This window comes from Didymella exigua (assembly GCF_010094145.1).
Source record: "Didymella exigua CBS 183.55 unplaced genomic scaffold M421scaffold_61, whole genome shotgun sequence".
Taxonomy (NCBI): domain Eukaryota; kingdom Fungi; phylum Ascomycota; class Dothideomycetes; order Pleosporales; family Didymellaceae; genus Didymella; species Didymella exigua.
The window spans coordinates 78,634-95,189 of record NW_022984835.1 but is presented as its reverse complement, the minus strand read 5'-3'; the positions used below and the strand labels follow the sequence as shown (position 1 = coordinate 95,189).

Here is a 16,556-nt window from a genome sequence, read left to right as displayed (position 1 = left end):
GGATGCGGCCGGTGTGCGCACGTGACCTGGACGGAGGCGCGCCGCGGCCGAATTTCTCGACTGCACGTCGACGACGGCCATCAACGCCGCGCAACTCGGGGTCGAGCATCACAAATGAGCGCACGAATACCCGCCCGGCGGCTCGGGCAGTCGGGTCAGCACCTCTTCCTGCTCTCCATGGCGCCGTCCAGTCTCTGACAGTCCACAGCCCTCGCCTTCCGCCCCCGATGCACGCCATGGACGGCGGTGCCGACCGTCGCCCAGCGCAACGCCTCGACCGGCGCGCCGGCCGACAGAGACCTCTCGAACCCGCTGCTCGAAAAGTATCTGCAGCAGAAGGAGGCCGAGCGCGCCGCCACCGAGGCCGCCCAGCCCGTTCCGGACGGCGCGGCCCCGAAGAAGCCCAGCACCTCGGTGCGCGACGGCGCCACATACTCGGTGCCCTCGCCGCTGTTCAGCCCCGAGCGCCTCATCCCAGGCTTCCGCGACAACGCGCCCGAGACGGAAAAGGCAGCGCTCCAGGCACGGGCCGAGCAGAGGAGGCTGGCCGTGCAGAGCGAGGAGGAAAAGAGGCTGCTGAGCGTCAACATCGACCCCGACCCGGCCGCACGCCGCAGCCTCGAGCGCAAGCTCGTCATCAAGAGCGTCACCCGGCACGGCCGCATGACCAAGGCCGCCAAGATTGCCCGCACCGAGCGCACGTCGCTGTACAAGTCGCACTTCCTCCCGACCTCGGTCAAGAAGATACAGAAGATCCTGCGGCAGATCGCCGGCAAGACCGTCTCCGAGGCACTCGTGCAGCTGCGCTTCTCGCCGAAGAAGGTGGCACGCGACATCCTAAAGGGCCTGATCGTCGCCCAGGACGAGGCCATTGCCGGGCGGGGTATGGGGCTGGGCGACAAGCACGCCCTGAAGAAGTGGGTCGAGCAGCGCAACGAGGTTGCCTCCACCCTGGCCGACCTCGACGAGACCACAGCCAGGACAAAGGGCGCGACCCAGGTCATCGAGCTCAAGGACGGAAGGAAGAAGCTGGTCAGGGACCCGACTGAGGTGTACATCGACCAGGCCTGGTGCGGCAGGGGCGAGGCCTGGAAGTCTCCCGAGTTCAGGGCGAGAGGAAGAGTCAACATGCTGACGCACCGGACAACGAGTACGTCCAATCAGCTCGAATGCTGGTGAATGCTGGTGAATGCTGGTGAATGCTGCTGACCATGTTAGGCTTCACGTTCCTCCTCAAGGAAGAGAAGACACGGATGCGCATCTCGGACGAGATCAGGAAGAAGCGCGCCAACCGCAAGCTCTGGGTCGCTCTGCCCGATCGGCCTGTAACGGCGCAGCGACAGTACTGCCTGTGGTAGCTGGCTGTAGGACTGCATGTACAACATGGGCGCACGTGTGTGAATAAGCGTAGATTGGCATGAGCTTACAAGCCATGAGCTGTACAACATGCGGATTGTTTGAACCACAACAGCAAACTCGATCCTATCCATTGATCTGTTGTCACGCTCGCCGTCCCCCGTTACTGCTCGCCGTCCCCCGTTACTGCTCGCCGTCATCGAGCCACTTTGCTGTGCTGCACATGAAGGTGCCATGCTGACGTCACGTGCCCACAGCCTCGCCATCACAAACTCTGTATAACACGCTCTCCTCGCAGCCTCGCCATCACAAAATCTGTATAACACGCTCTCCTCGCAGCCTCACCATCACAAAATCTGTATAACACGCTATCCTCGCAGCCTCACCATCACAAACTCCATATAACAATCTCTCCTCACAACCTCACAGCCTCATCATCATAAACTCTGTATAACACCCTCTCCTCACAACCTCACAGCCTCGCCATCATAAACTCTGTATAACACGCTATCCTCACAGCCTCACCATCACAAACTCCATATAACAATCTCTCCTCACAACCTCACAGCCTCGCCATCATAAACTCCATATAACAATCTCTCCTCACAACCTCACAGCCTCACCATCACAAACTCTGTATAACACGCTCTCCTCGCAGCCTCACCATCACAGCCTCACAGCCTCACCATCACAAACTCTATATAACACGCTCTCCTCGCAGCCTCACCATCACAAACTCTGTATAACACCCTCTCCTCACAACCTCACAGCCTCGCCATCATAAACTCTATATAACAATCTCTCCTCACAACCTCACAGCCTCACTATCACAAACTCTGTATAACACGCTCTCCTCGCAGCCTCACCATCACAAACTCCATATAACAATCTCTCCTCACAACCCACAGCACCTACAGCCATGGACGTCCGTTCTCCGAACCCAAACACGCTTCTCCCCTACATCCTCATCCTCGCACTCGGCGGTCTCTGCACGCTCGCGTCCCGCAGCACAATCGTGTCGCGCACCGCCCGCGCCCTCTTGATCCTCCACGGCCTGCTCAATGTCGCACAGGGCTTCTACTGCCTGCTGCGCCCTTGTGCCTGGAGACGGCTTGTCCCCCGCGCCGTTTGAGGAGACGCCAACTGAGGCTGTCCAGGTTGTTGTTATGCGGTGTTTTGGTCTCTTTACATTTCCCTGCAAGAGAGGAGCGAGCGGTGCTCTGGAGAGGGACGAGACACTGCTCTAAAGAGGGACGAGACACTGCTCTAAAGAGGGACGAGACACTGCTCTAAAGAGGAACATCTTTTCACGTACCAGCCGGTGCCTCGCTCACTCGCTACCCTTCATTTGACGGTGTTGAGCTGGCGTCCCAGGTCTCGGTGCGCTGGGCGTGGGATGGTACCAGTTCGTCTTTGCGTGCCAGAACAACAGGGCTCTGATCAGCGCGACGATCCCGCTGCGCATCAACTACGCAGCTGTCGTGTACAGATCCATGGGGGGCGCGGCCCGGCGTACGAGCTGAGTGTTTGGGCCATGGCCTACCGTGCAACGGCGGGCGCGCCTTGACAGTGTCCGAGACATCTCTAACCCAGCATCATTCACAGCCGTATTCACACGACGCACAACGGCCGCACAGTGCCAGCCCCCAGTGTATCTCACCTCGCACGTCTCACCTCGCACGTCTCACCTCGCACGTCTCACCTCTGCCGGCACTATTGCTACACACTGCTCGCCTCTGGTGCTGAGCAGCGCACAGCATGTCCCTCGAGGACTCCTTCTGATTGCAAATTGCAAATCGAGCAGTCAGACAACTCGATCCTCACTTCGATTGATACGATATGCCATTCGGCCTGCTCACCGCTGATATGCATCCCCGCTGTGCCGTCACTGCGGCGCCTGTTTACTCCGCGATTCCAGTCTATACCTTTGATGGCGACGATGACGACGACTCACTGAAGGAGTGCGACACGACGCCGCCGCTGATTGTGCAGGCGGACGAGGGGGGATGTGTAATCTTCGACATCGACCCTTTGGCGTGGATGCTGTATGTCATCGACGAGGAGACCGAGGATGAGATGGGTGGGGTGGTTATGGATGGGGATAGGGTTTGAAATTCGGTCCCTGTATGGGATGCGCGGTGTGGATGAACACAATACCGTCGATGTCATACGTAATTGCATAGCATACTGGAACCGTACAAAAAAAAGCAGCTGTCCTGCAAAACTCATTCAGCGTGGTCTCAAGTCTGCCTCAGCGATCTGGCCCGACACCGTCACTCACCTCCGCGAGTCGTCTCCCGTTCCACCACAGCCTTTCACAGCCCTTTCCCCCTCCCTTTCCCCCTCCCTTTCACAGCCCTTTCCCCTCTCTCTTTCACCCATATAACCCCCTGCAGCCCGCCAACCCATCCACCAACCTCCACGAGCTATCCACACAACGACCCCAAATCTCGAACAAGAGTAGTTCACCCATGCTATTCAGCTTCGTCACCAAGACCATGGTGTTCAGCTACACCCCCAGCGTCACCGCTAACAAGAAGGATGATGGCAAGAAGGATGTTGGCAAGAAGGATGTCGGCAGGAAGGATGGTCGTGCCGGCACGCAAGGTCACGAGGAGAAGAGTGGTGATCAGAAGCAGGGTGAGGCTGCGGGGAAGCCATGGGTGAGCGCGCTGTAGCGGTGCCCGATAGCAGTCCAGTCATGAAGATATTAATCCGCCGTACCTTCGCGATTACGCAATGTCGCCGACTGAGCGCTGCGGAAGAGTCATCAGGGATTCTAATTTCTCGGCGAGTTGCAACCAGACTCTGAGCCGACTGACTGACTCCGGAAATCTGCCCATTCGATATAGCAATCATCATCTTCTCCCGTACATCTAAAATCCTACCCGAACATGCTCCTCATCACCCTCCCCCTCTCTGCAGCCTCCGCATATGCTGGGTCCTCTCCCAAATACTTGACTCTGTTGTGTCTGAACTCATTCCCGCCACTATTTCGCTCCAGCCTCCACACGCTCTCAATCTCGCTCATGACATCTGGCCATCGCCGACCCGTCTTCCTCGCGATCGCCCTTGCCTCCGCTGCGAACGGTGGCGCCCTGGGGTCCGCATTTCCTCGCTCATCCAGCCACTCCAAGTACGCATGGCGCCCGCTTCCCAGCTCTCCCATGATCCAGTTGTCCAGCCTTTTTGGCCTTTGGCCAGAAAAGATCCTAATCGTAAACGTCTCGCCGAGTCGCAATTTGTTTGTGTCGAGATTGATCGTATCGAAATACGGTGCTGCGAAACCGAGCGCGTCGATGACGCGAGGATCGCGGATGAAGAGATGGTTGATTGAGCCGTCTTGGATGTCTGCGGTCACTTTTGTGATGGGGCCCGAAGACGCTTTGTAGACTAGCATATCCACGATGCGTGTACTGGGCTGACGACCTTCTTGGACCTCTCGGAATCGCTCAACGGGAAAGGCGGAAGGGTTTGTAACGGGTATTGCAAGGGTGATCATGTGGTCCAGACAGACATACGGATCTTCGCCCGAGTCTTTGTCGTCGCCTCCTCCATCCGAGTAGTTTTCGTCTACCTCGATGTGGCGAGCGGCTGGCTCGTGGTGTTCGAGTCGAGAGCTGGATGGACCTTGGGCGCTTGTTTCGTCATCCATATCCATGTGCCCGCCTGCTGAGTCGCTCATGGCGTCCATGGGTGTGTTTTCAGGTGTCGCGGGCATGTTCAGTGGATCCTGATGTTCCAAAGTCAATTGTCGACGCTACAGCTCTTCATCGTTTATCACAGAACCCATGACAGCAAACGGGTTTGCGAGTTTTTTGCTAGCTGTTTGTTCAACGCATCGCACGCCTTACGCGGGTCGTGGTAAAGTCCCGGAATACCTGTATGCGCGTCGAGTAGTTCAAGTAACAGAGGTCGCTTGTTGTGGTCAGCCGGCATCATTTAGTGTCAGGCGCAAGCGAGGTAGCGCTTTCACTTTCACTCATGGTCGCTTCCGGATGTAGCACGTATCACCACACGAGCACTCTTGATGTGTAAGACCAAAGCAAAGCCATCGACCATCGAATCTGTTATTATAAGAGGCTATGAACACGCCGCCTATCGCCACAAATCTCCGATCAGCTGCAAATTGTGGTCCAGACCAAATCCGAGCAACCCTCATCATCTCCTCTTTACAGCAAGCCGTTAGTAAACGTAGAAGTTGATAGCCTCGCTGTTCGCAGCCCTGATCTTCTTATTGTCCCTCATCAGAATGAATCTCAACGCCCAAGCGCAGGCGATCACGCCAGTAGAGAATCCAACACTGGCCCACATGGCCATCGAGTAGCGAGGCTTGCTCGTATCGGGCCACAGGTAAGGAGTGTAGACGAAAGACAAGTTGCCCAGAGTGTTTGCAATCGCAATGGCCACGGCCTTCTTCTCATCAGTCTGACCAAGGATGGCAGCTGTCCACGAAAGGTTGATGTTGTTCACACCATAAGTGGCGCCGACGAAGAGAACCATGGCGAAGTAGCGTGCGCCGACGTTGAGAGTCAGCGTTCCGATCATGAAGCCGATGATCGCGACCCCTTTGGAGAGCGTGATGTGCCAGGTTCGCTCGTTGAAGCGACCGGATGACCATGAAACAGCTACGGAGACAAAGGCAGAGAGTAGGTATGGCGGGCAAGTGAGCACAAGGGTGATGGTGCGGTTGAAGCCAAGAGTCTGGATTATGGTCAGTACATGTGCAAGGGGGTGAGGGTCGAGGACACATACATGCACGACGCTGGGTAGGAAGTTCTTGAACCCTGGTAATTCGTTAGTCGTCGTCTTGGAACGGCAAATTTCACTCACCGTTGGCGGATAGATGGAGGTTCTGCATGAGCGCAAACACCCACATCCGATAATCGGTGCACGCTTCGCGGAGACCCTTCCAAACGCTCACTTTACCTTCCTTCTCGGTAGTATCGAAGGCAATCCGGCTGTGAGCGAGTTCGCGCTCCTCTTGTGTGAGCCAGCGTGTCTGCAGGGGTGCATTGGGGAGCATGAAGAAAGCGAGGACAGCGACGCCCACTATAATAATATCAGTCGTGTACATGTGAGGATCTCCAAGCAACGTACCAGTAACGACACCCTGGATAATAAATAGCCATCGCCATCCCTCGAGGCCATGCTTGCCCTCTAAACCGGAGAAGATTGGAGCTGCGATGAGGCCAGAAAACGCAGAGGCAAGGAGATTGCCAGTGTAGAAGATGGACATCCTTGTAGCACTCTCCTTACGCGTGTAGAACATGGAAATCAGATAGACACCGCCAGGATAGAACGGAGCTTCCGTAATACCGAGGACGAAGCGGCACGCCAGCATGCCCTTGTAGTCCTTCACCACTGCCATGAGAGTAGACACGATAGCCCAGGCCATCATCCAACCGGACATGTACCAGGAGGGCTTGATTCGATTGAGAAGCATGTTAGATGGAATTTGTCCTAGCAGGTAGCTTGGATGTGTCAGATCATATGCTCTGATGGAAAGTATAGGGGGTGACTGACCCAACGAAGAAGATGGAAACACAAGTGTTGTATTGGACGCCAGTAAGTCCAAGATCTTTGTCCATGTTATCGATCTTGCCATTGACGATAGCATTGCGGTCGAGGAAGTTGAGGAAGTACATCAGCCAAAGAATGGGCTGCTGGCGTTAGCTGATGAATGGCCCACGTCATTGACATACGCACCATCATCCACCGATCGAGCTTCTTCACCAGAGCAACTTCAGCAGGATTCTTCACCACAGTGGAGCCGAACTTGTCAAGCTCTTCATACTGGGGCTTGAGAGGCTGGTCGTTGACACTGATAGCGTCGATACGCTCGGTCGAGTTCTTGGTTTTTATGGGATCAGTCATGATGGCTGAGACGTGACGGAGGGCTCAGGGCTCGAGGCGCTGTGTTCTTCAGAGGTCCCGCCATCTGATCTGTCTTTATACCAGCCTCGCCAAGCTTGATCTCAACTGTGGTTTGTAGAGTAACGTACATGCGGGGTATAGCACACCCCGTGGGGTGTGGCGCCACCTGCGGCGTACTAGCAGTATGCAGCTTGGCCAAGACGATCAATCCCTTCGCTTCGCGGGGCAGGCAAGAAAGACGAGCATCCCATGCAAACGTCGCGCTTGATACGGTCGCAAAGTGGATGCCCAGACGAGGTGAGCGCCAAGCCCTGCTTGGCAAGGAAGCCTTGAGTCGGATGCATTGTCCAGATGGTTTTGGGAGCTCGACATTGGTGCGAAATCTACCGCCCCCGGATACTGTCATGCGGCTCTGGAAAACGAGTCCGTGAGTTTCCTGTCACGTTAGTTGTTGTTAGCGCCAACATCGTGGATACCTTCTCCGTTCCTCCCCCACAATATGCAAGCCACCTCCGCATAAAGCGAGCCACGGGTCACAATGTCGCGCTCTACATCTCCTGAGTCTTCTGAGTATTCCTTGGAAGGAGCTGAAATCACAATGTCGCGCACATACACAGCGACCGACGAGCGCCCTACGCGAACACTCATCCCAACAAGCGATGCTGAGATCTCCACAATTGACGAGCTCATTCGTCGGAGAGCTGCTGAGTTGGCAGATGCACCGCTCATTGGATACCCGAACGAGGGTGTGACGGATTACGAGGATCACTCGGCGTTAGCGGTGAACAAATACGCCGATGCAGCTGCAGAAGCGTTGCAGCGGAGGGGCCTCAAGCAAGTGGTGAGTACAGAAAATGCCCAGCCGGAGCAAACCCTGACACAATCCCATAGGACGCTTCCCTTGACAAGGCCCCTGTTGTAGGCATACTCGCCCACTCCGGCCTGCCCTTTATCATCACACTCCTGGGTCTGAGCAGGCTTGGCTATACTAGCTTGTTATTATCCACCCGCCTGGCTGCACCGGCCTTGGCTCGCCTACTCGAACTGACCGATTGTGATATTCTCCTGAGCACGCCGAACTTCTATCCTGTCTTGGAAGAGGTCAAGAGCGAGCGTGGCACGACTGTGCTCCAGCTGTTGAAGCATGATGAGTACTATGGCGTGGATGCACCTAGCTTCCACCGTACGTACGATCCGCTCAAGGAGACCACCAAGAACATTGTCATCATTCACTCTTCGGGCTCGACCGGTCTGCCTAAGCCCATCTACCTTACCAATCGCACCTGTATCGCAGCTTTCTCGACAAACCTGGACAGGAAAGCTTTGATGACACAGCCTCTCTTCCACAGCTTCGGCTTCTATGAGACCTTCCGATCGATATACTCAGGAAAGCCGATGTACTACTTCAACTATGCCTTCCCGTTGACGAAGCAGAACATCACGGCGACACTCGCAGCTGTCAAACCTGACCTGCTCTTCTGTGTGCCATATGTCCTTAAGCTCCTTGGAGAGTCAGAAGAGGGCATCAAAGCCCTTGCAGACATCGAAATTGTCATGTATGGCGGTAGTGCATGCCCTGACGATCTTGGAGATATGCTGGTCAAGAACGGTGTCAACCTGGTCGCAAACTATGGCGCAACCGAGACAGGAAGGTTGTCAACCTCAGTCCGTCCTAAGGGAGATCTCGCGTGGAACTACCTTCGACTTCTACCCGAAGTGAAGCAGTACGTGCTCATGGACGAGATCACCCCAGGCATCTTCGAGTGTGTCGCACTTGACGGTCTGCGCTCAAAGAACACCAACAACTCAGACGACCCACCTCGATCCTTCCGAACAAGGGACCTGTTCATGCAGCACCCTACGAACCCAGACTTCTGGAGGTTTGTGTCAAGACTTGATGACAGACTTACCTTGGTCAATGGCGAGAAGGTCCTCCCAATCCCCATTGAGGGTAGGATACGACAAGAAGGTCTTGTGAAGGAGGCAGTTGTGTTCGGTGATGGCAAGAGTCTTCCTGGAGTCCTTGTCATCAAGTCTGACGCTGCTAATCACATGTCGGACGACGACTTCTTCTTCGAGATCTGGCCGGCTGTGCAAGATGCGAACTCTCGTGCCGAAAGTTTCTCACGCATACCAGAGGACCTCGTCATCATTCTGCCAGCAGACACCGAATACGCGAAGACCGATAAGGGTACTTTCATCCGTGCGCAAGTCTACATGCAGTTCAAGGACTTGATCGAGTCAGCATACGCCAACTTTGAAAATGGCAATGACGAAGCCGGCACCGTTGCACTACCCCTGCCGGAGCTCGAGGCTTACCTCCTTCAAAGGTTCCAAGAAAGCCTTGGTGTTGAGCTTTCAGCTACGGATGACTTCTTCGCCTTGGGCATCGACAGTCTGCAGTGCATGAAGATGTGGAGCTTGATGAAGAAGGAGCTCGACCTTGGTGGACGACAGTCTCAACTTGGTCAGAACGTCTTGTACGAGACTGGCAACATCCAAGCTCTCGCTCGCCATATCGATGCTTTACGCACCGGAAATACAGAGGAAGCCAAAGACGCTTACCAAGTCATGCAAGACCTTGTCGCAAAGCACTCATCCTTCAAGACTTACGAAGAGGCCAATCGCGTCGCTCCTACTTCAGAGACTGTCGTTTTGACTGGTGTTACTGGAGGTCTCGGCGCACACCTCCTCGCTCAGCTTGTCCGTGATCCGACTGTATCTACAGTGTGGGCGCTTGTTCGTGCATCATCAGAACATGCTGCGCTTGAGAGGACACTGCAAAGCCTCACCTCACGAGGCATCTCTCTGTCGCTGAAAGAGATCCACAAGATTGTCGCGGTACCATCCGACCTCAGTAAGCCGGACTTTGGCCTTGGTGCCGAGAGATTTGAGCAACTACGCTCGAGTCTTACTCTCGTCATCCACAGTGCGTGGGCAGTCAACTTCAACATCTCTGTCGAGAGCTTCGAAGACCAACACATCAAGGCCGTCCCGAACTTCATCAACCTCTGTCAATCGACCACACATGGCTCACCAGCGCGGTTCTACTTCTGTTCTTCGGTTTCCTCCACCGGAGGTACACCACGCCCTGGCTCAGTCCCCGAGACACCTGTTCGGGACATCGCTCACGTTCAAGGCACAGGCTACGCCAGATCCAAGTATGTCGCAGAGCAGATCGTTCGCAATGCGATGAAAGATGTTGGTGCCCAGGCCCGCGTACTCAGGATCGGTCAACTTGTTGGAGACAGCAAGGTCGGGGAGTGGAACACTACTGAGGGAATCCCCCTCATGATCCAGACGGCTGTGACTCTCGGCGCACTGCCTCAGCTTGACGAAGTAAGTTCTTACCCCACAGCCTCCTTTCGCACTAACTAACCCTATCTAGGAGATGAACTGGCTTCCTGTCGACTACGCGGCCCGCATTATCCTCGATGTCTGCAAACCCGAACGCGCTGCAGCACGTGCATCTAATCCCGATCTCGTCTATCACGTCCTGAACCCTGCACGCTTCCACTGGACGCGAGACATGCTACCCGCACTGTCCGAGGCTGGTCTTGAGTTTGAATCACTGCCCACAGACCAGTGGATGGACAGGCTACGCAACTCCGACCGCGATCCGAAGACAAACCCACCGATCAAGCTGCTTGATTGGTTTGAGGGCAAGTACGGCAGCGCTGCTTCTACAAAGCCAAAGGGCCCGCTGGAGTACATCACAGAAGAGACGGGCAAGGATAGTGAATCGCTGGGCCAGATACCCAGTGTCACCGATGCTCAGTATATGAGCATGGTCATCGGTAGGCTGAAGAAGCGCTGGGCGGCATAGATGTAAGAGTAAGACAATCTCGGCATATAGAAACATGTAATTAGATAGCATTATAGGAGTTGGGACTTGAACAATACACGCATATGATACTTTCTTTGTTCGTTTGGGCCTCCCATCGCATTGTGTTTTCTCATGTGTCTTACACAGTGCGTTCCCTACTGCATCTCCTGTGCGATAGACAGAGCACCCACAGCGCTGTTTGTCAGCTGGCTCTCAAGCACCTGCATAGAACAGCCGTCTTGCGTCCTCTCGAAAACTCACGTCAAACATTACGCATTAGAGCCACAACGTTCAAGTAACGACCTCAGGTAATATCCACCCACATCTTCCACTAACAAACCCGCATCACTCCACGATGTCGTTCATTGCCAAACCCATAACCGCAGCGCTCAAAACAGCGACACATCCAGCGCCTCTGCTGGCTAAACCTCTACCCAGGAAGCAAGAGACAGCAGCCGAAGTCGCAGCCGACTACAGTAGGACGCACAGGATGCGTAAGGCGCGCGACGAAGCGTATTGGGAGATGATGTTTGAGCAGCAGCGCTTGATGGAGATAGATGATTCCACAAGAGAGGGATTTGAGAAGGCGACCATGGAGTGGTTGAGGAAGTATCCTGCGCCGTGAGTGTGGGAGGGGATGATGTTGTAGGGAATTTCAGTTTTGTGACCTTCGTTGCTAATGGACCGAAACTCCTGAGAAGGGAATCGCGGAACATGTTATTGCCTTCGTCTCAAGCATGTTCTTCGATCTACGCTACTTGCTCTGGTCACAAGGCCATGTCTACGTGTTGTTGGTGTTGTGCAGTGGTCATACATGATAGCCCTGTTGTAGCACGGTGCACGAAGAAGGCTGAGTCCGATTTGGAACTTCCACATTTAGGCACCATGGCCCAAAGAGCCAGGATCCGCCCCGGTCACCGATGGCCCTCCTCCATACCAATCATGCCAAGAGGGACGCTATCAGGTTCGAGGATGTGAATGATGTTGTGCGGCTTGCGCTGAAGGGGGACGATGCTCTCTAGAGATCGGTGGGGACCAGGCTAAGTGCGCTGGTGCTTTCTGGAGATGCGGAGCAGGTGTTTTCATAGTTGCAGAGGTACCTGGTGGATCATCCGCGGCTCGAGCATTGGGTTGATAAGTAGCTCGAGGACGAGGAACATCCTCTGGAGCATAGTCGGGTACTGTAGAGATGGAACGGGGCTAGTGTGGATATGCCATCCAGAACATTATCGCACACAAATCCTTCCTTATGCACCTTTCCAGAGAAAAGCTGATCACAATTTTGAACTGGGACTATTCTAAGATGGTTTATCGACGGAGTAGAGGTTATTGCATGATGACGCGCCTCGCACGTGAAGTCGCGATGTAGCGGCAGAATCGGGCGGTGTGGCACCAAAAGTTCACTGAAGCAACGAAACCGCGCGCCAGCATCCATCGTCATTGTAATTGTTGGCTTCATCCCTCCGTTCCTTATGCTTGCGCCCCGTGCTTCCAGCGCATTTGTATGCCTCCGATGTGAGCTCCAGCTTACGCGCTATCGAACGTCTTCGCTCGCGCGCCAATCCTCGAAGTCCGACTTTTCGACCTCCACACGCCGCCACGATGCTGCAGACGAACGCCAGGCGGTCGCACCAGGCCAAGAGCCTGCTGACACGGACTCTCCGAAGGAGTCGTTGCGAATCTCAAGAGAGTACTTGCGACAGGGCAAGATTGTCAGGCACAGAAAGGCTAAGCTGGGCATGACGCGTATGGACGAAGATGCCGATGTCCTAGTCATGAACGAAGCGCCTATACCGGAGGAGCTCAAGACGAAGGAACCTGAAGTGTCTGAGCCCATTTCAGTCCCAGACATCCTCTCCTCTTTGACGCGAGACAGCGCGCCGGCAACTCAGGAGGATGTAGTGAAGCAGCTCGAAGGCTTGCGTCCTTTGCGAGGCAACCCGAACGAGCCACAATACGTCACGACCGCCGACTTTGTAAAGCTCGTTGCCGCCTTGACCCGCGGCTTCACCACGACACAACTGTCAGACTACTACTCGACGGCGAAAAGCATCAAGAAAGAGACGGTGTACAAGGTCGTGAAGGCGACCGTGAAGGCAACCAAACGAAGCGAATGGCATCCAACCACAACGGATATCAAGAAACGATTACCAGGTGTTGAGGCCGTCAAGCCCGGGAAGAAGCAGAAGCCCAAGGGCATACGCAAGGCAACGCTGGTGGACAAGATCCTTCGAGATGCTTGGAAGCTGGAACTTCTGGAAGAAATTGAGGCCCCTGGTGAGCTGGAGCTCAAATTGAAGGAGTGGGAGCTCAAACTCTTGCAGAATGGGGGTATGTGTATGCGCTGGCAAGCAGAGATCGAAGACTGACTCTGTCGCAGCCAACGACAGCGCTCTCGCTCGAATCGCAAGGATCAGGAACGCCAAAGCTGAGATACACTGGCCTACAAACGTCCTCCGCATCACAGCAGACAAGACCACGGCCGAGTATATGGCGGATGACGTTGAGGCCGCCCTCAGCAAGGCGCGAACCACATCGCTCGACTTGAAGCTTTGGGTTGGGCAGCTCAATGAGGTCAGAGTAGCGACATATCCGAATCTGGCTGCGTCTCTTCCGGCTGAGTATGTGTCATCTTTGACGGGTACAACCATCTTTGCGTCGAACCATCACACGGCATGTTTAATCGAGATCTGAGTGCTACAGCCGCTGACTGATATAGTTGAAAATACATGGACTGGACGAAGCCTCCATTGCAGAAGCGAAACGAACACTTATCAGACTCTTACCTTTCAAGGAGTCTGCACCACGCACAATCGATACACAAAAGCTGGACGCAGCAAAACAAGGGACTTATCTATCGCCCGTCCATCACGACGCGAGCTCTGTAGACTTTAATCTTCGAGGTCTAAGCGTGGGTCGATGGGCCTTGCCCGTTACTCGCGCCGAAGAAAACCATCAAGTAGCGTCTGAGCCGACGTCGAATTCTGAGCAAAGCTTGCACAGTATCGTGAACCGGGTTGCGTCTCTGCTAAAACCACCCGCCGACGCTGCCTTCACAGGCCCAGAGTCGAAACCTCGAAACAGACAGACTGGGTACTGGGCGATGGAGCCAGAGTACAAAGTCTCTGCTGATTTCGGCCAAGCTCTATTTCCACTAGAAATGTCAGACCCTAACAAGGTCATCGAGGCTGCTTCAGATTCCTCACGCTCACCATTTCATCCTGCCATACCTGGTCTTGGAAGCTTGCTTGCTTCGTCGGAGCTTCAGAACATTTCCAGGACGGAAACCCCCGCTCTTCTTTACGACTTCGTTCCTGCGCCCGATCAGAAAGATCCTGATGTTAAAGTTGGACCGACCTTCCCAAGGCTCTTCATCCAAGTTCGCACTGGTCGCGACGGCAACCAACCTACTATTCACAAGCTTAGTCTTGGTTTTCAAGAACGCGTTCATGATGTGCTTCTCCCTGACCAGGCCGCTGACATCCGCTTCCACCGATACGGACGCTTAAGATTCAGCAGCAAGAGTCACCATGACAAAAATGTCGAGGAGTGGACCGAAGCTGTGCGTCAGAATATTGAAAGTGGTGGACGTCTCTCCGCACCGTCACTAACCATCGATATCCCCAAATGGACGGTTCCAGGTTTCCCCTCGGATGAAACGGGCATGCTGCCAATCAAGTACCTCTTCTCCGGCATCCAGTTCCGACAGAGTGTCTCGGGTAGACTCCTAGATACGCAGGTCTCTTACAGCACTGTGCAATCCGGCAAACTGGGGGCGAAGGGCGGCGCGCTGAGTGCATATTCCGAGGATCTGAAGGGTAGCCAAGCTGAAACACAGATTCGCGACTTTGCCACCAAGTGCATGCAGGTGGTGGACTACATCAGCCAGGCTGGCGCGCAGACACAACCGCTGAGGCAGGTCGTACTTCCCAGAAACGAATACAGCGCAAGGAAACAGCGTCGTGCTGAATTGCAAGCGGCAGGAGGCGAGACTCTGAGCGCGAACGAAACTCTGCAGGACGCGCATGCGACTCTCGGGGGTGCTCGGGAGTCGGATGATCTTGACGAGTACGAGGAGTCCGAAGCTTCTTTTGACGAACAGGCTGCTGGTGCTCGTCTCGCATCGCGCCTTGACAACGACATCGCAGATGTCGAGCGAGATACTGCTATCGACGAAGCACGAGACGAGGCCGATAAACAAAAGAGAACGGTAAAGAGCAAGGTACAAGAACAGGAAGCCAAAGCGCTTCTCGATGACCTCTTTGGCGATGAGCTAGATGAAGAGTCGACAGCGGAAGAGAAGGACACCAAGGATACCTCCGACAAGGAGAGCGAGAAATTCTGATCACCGACTGTTTGGATCAAGAGCATCAAGCATGGCATGGCGTTTCCGGCATCTTTTGTACACCACAATGTAACATTACACGTCTTCATGGTTCATTCAGAGGACAAGTTTTACTGTCTGATCACTTTCCTCGCTCTTTCTACTCGTGCTTTGTCGGCGCTTCCTCTTCAGCTCACCGCTCATATTCACCTGCTCTGCGCAATCCCTTCTAGCGTACACGATTAGGAAGTCGCCTCTTCAATCAAGCCTTGCCCCTTGGGGCTTTCATTAAGTCGACCTCACACCTGTTATAATTTGTCGCTTTACATGGAATTCTTGCAGTGTCAATGTCTTGCACAGCAGCTATTCGTTCGGTCACGAGGCTGAGGAATGGTTGCCTTGGCACAGCCATCAGACGGTGCAACACTACAGCCTCGACACCTTCTCCATCCACCTCGCATCCCATCTCGTCAGCGTCATTCCTTCACCACAAACCGCACATATGTGCAACGACATGTCTCCTTTCAAGCAGCGTTGACAACTGGACGTTGTACCGGATTCTACGGCTACAGTGTATGGCAGTAGGCAACAGTAACTAATGGCAATTGTAGTAAGCCGTAGCCGTAGCAATAAGTAGCAGTAGATAAAGCCGTAGTACTGCAGTACTACGGCAAATTTAGTGTTAGTTAGAGAAGTGCGGCTCTTGCTTTTATTTTTGGTCTGCCTTTACAGCATTAAGTGTGTGAAATACCTGTGGTATTACATGTTGCGTTGCAAGTCGGTCCTATAGGCCTTATCGTCACCTCTGTTGACTACCTTGGACTAGTACGTCTCAGGGCATGTCTATATGGTCGCCTCCTAGCTAGCAAGCAACTCAACGCAGCTTTCCATCGATACATACAGCGGCTACGTCTGTCGCAGCATTACATCATTGTTTATTTCACCAAGCGTCAAGCACCGACCACCAGGACTGCGAAAAAATATATTGCGTCTCCCGCGCATCGAAAAGGATGAGAACGAGTCTGCCCTAGTCCTTCTGACGATGCGACATACTAAGTTTGACAAAAACACTTCTCAGTACAATGCACTGTCTCATGCCTGGGACGAAGCAGCAGGGACATTCAACGCTGAAATTCGCGATGGGAAGGGGATCTCCGGTAATTTCACAGTGCA

General features: G+C 54.3%; 7 protein-coding genes across 7 annotated transcripts; 5 read left to right on the top strand and 2 right to left on the bottom strand.

The window, feature by feature from the left end:
* Window positions 1-9: 9 nt before the first annotated feature.
* Window positions 10-1,723, top strand: M421DRAFT_426580 (ribosomal protein L22). Its single transcript, XM_033594445.1, has 3 exons — window positions 10-154; window positions 209-1,150; window positions 1,219-1,723. Exons 1-3 carry the CDS (start codon window positions 115-117, stop codon window positions 1,356-1,358), a joined length of 1,122 nt encoding a protein of 373 aa, XP_033443005.1. The 5' UTR covers window positions 10-114; the 3' UTR covers window positions 1,359-1,723.
* Window positions 1,724-2,275: 552 nt separating this feature from the next.
* Window positions 2,276-2,879, top strand: M421DRAFT_10294 (uncharacterized protein; the record flags this gene model as incomplete). Its single annotated transcript, XM_033586844.1, has 2 exons — window positions 2,276-2,453; window positions 2,731-2,879. The coding sequence occupies 2 exons, from the start codon at window positions 2,276-2,278 to the stop codon at window positions 2,877-2,879; spliced, it is 327 nt and encodes a 108-aa protein (XP_033443004.1).
* A 316-nt stretch (window positions 2,880-3,195) lies between these two features.
* M421DRAFT_10293 (uncharacterized protein) lies at window positions 3,196-4,034 on the top strand (the record flags this gene model as incomplete). The annotated part of the gene is made up of 2 exons (XM_033586841.1): window positions 3,196-3,462; window positions 3,753-4,034. The coding sequence occupies 2 exons, from the start codon at window positions 3,196-3,198 to the stop codon at window positions 4,032-4,034; spliced, it is 549 nt and encodes a 182-aa protein (XP_033443003.1).
* Window positions 4,035-4,240: 206 nt separating this feature from the next.
* M421DRAFT_77223 (uncharacterized protein) lies at window positions 4,241-4,858 on the bottom strand (the record flags this gene model as incomplete). The annotated part of the gene is made up of 1 exon (XM_033597300.1): window positions 4,241-4,858. One exon carries the CDS (start codon window positions 4,856-4,858, stop codon window positions 4,241-4,243), a length of 618 nt encoding a protein of 205 aa, XP_033443002.1.
* Window positions 4,859-5,418: 560 nt separating this feature from the next.
* On the bottom strand, window positions 5,419-7,586 carry M421DRAFT_426578 (putative MFS transporter). The gene is made up of 6 exons (XM_033594444.1): window positions 7,066-7,586; window positions 6,883-7,019; window positions 6,457-6,830; window positions 6,190-6,408; window positions 6,112-6,143; window positions 5,419-6,060 (listed from the first exon to the last, which is right to left on the bottom strand). The coding sequence occupies exons 1-6, from the start codon at window positions 7,231-7,233 to the stop codon at window positions 5,542-5,544; spliced, it is 1,449 nt and encodes a 482-aa protein (XP_033443001.1). The 5' UTR covers window positions 7,234-7,586; the 3' UTR covers window positions 5,419-5,541.
* Window positions 7,587-7,678: 92 nt separating this feature from the next.
* Window positions 7,679-11,141, top strand: M421DRAFT_426577 (acetyl-CoA synthetase-like protein). The gene is made up of 3 exons (XM_033594443.1): window positions 7,679-8,074; window positions 8,125-10,572; window positions 10,622-11,141. The coding sequence occupies exons 1-3, from the start codon at window positions 7,772-7,774 to the stop codon at window positions 11,057-11,059; spliced, it is 3,189 nt and encodes a 1,062-aa protein (XP_033443000.1). The 5' UTR covers window positions 7,679-7,771; the 3' UTR covers window positions 11,060-11,141.
* Window positions 11,142-12,485: 1,344 nt separating this feature from the next.
* On the top strand, window positions 12,486-15,607 carry M421DRAFT_349933 (uncharacterized protein). The gene is made up of 3 exons (XM_033589565.1): window positions 12,486-13,390; window positions 13,440-13,732; window positions 13,779-15,607. Exons 1-3 carry the CDS (start codon window positions 12,532-12,534, stop codon window positions 15,402-15,404), a joined length of 2,778 nt encoding a protein of 925 aa, XP_033442999.1. The 5' UTR covers window positions 12,486-12,531; the 3' UTR covers window positions 15,405-15,607.
* Window positions 15,608-16,556: the final 949 nt, after the last annotated feature.

Bases quoted from the DNA above. Each gene is read 5' to 3' on its own strand.
- M421DRAFT_426580 (XM_033594445.1), top strand. From the start codon at position 115: ATGAGCGCACGAATACCCGCCCGGCGGCTCGGGCAGTCGG. The intron at 155-208 runs GTCAGCACCTCT...GACAGTCCACAG, and splicing joins CCGGCGGCTCGGGCAGTCGG to CCCTCGCCTTCCGCCCCCGA. The intron at 1,151-1,218 runs GTACGTCCAATC...TGACCATGTTAG, and splicing joins GCTGACGCACCGGACAACGA to GCTTCACGTTCCTCCTCAAG.
- M421DRAFT_426578 (XM_033594444.1), bottom strand. From the start codon at position 7,233: ATGACTGATCCCATAAAAACCAAGAACTCGACCGAGCGTATCGACGCT. The intron at 6,144-6,189 runs GTGAGTGAAATT...ACGAATTACCAG, and splicing joins CCTCCATCTATCCGCCAACG to GGTTCAAGAACTTCCTACCC. The intron at 6,061-6,111 runs GTATGTGTCCTC...ACCATAATCCAG, and splicing joins TCCTACCCAGCGTCGTGCAT to ACTCTTGGCTTCAACCGCAC.
- M421DRAFT_426577 (XM_033594443.1), top strand. From the start codon at position 7,772: ATGTCGCGCTCTACATCTCCTGAGTCTTCTGAGTATTCCTTGGAAGGA. The intron at 8,075-8,124 runs GTGAGTACAGAA...ACAATCCCATAG, and splicing joins GGAGGGGCCTCAAGCAAGTG to GACGCTTCCCTTGACAAGGC. The intron at 10,573-10,621 runs GTAAGTTCTTAC...AACCCTATCTAG, and splicing joins CACTGCCTCAGCTTGACGAA to GAGATGAACTGGCTTCCTGT.
- M421DRAFT_349933 (XM_033589565.1), top strand. From the start codon at position 12,532: ATGCTTGCGCCCCGTGCTTCCAGCGCATTTGTATGCCTCCGATGTGAG. The intron at 13,391-13,439 runs GTATGTGTATGC...ACTCTGTCGCAG, and splicing joins CAAACTCTTGCAGAATGGGG to CCAACGACAGCGCTCTCGCT. The intron at 13,733-13,778 runs GCATGTTTAATC...TGACTGATATAG, and splicing joins TTGCGTCGAACCATCACACG to TTGAAAATACATGGACTGGA.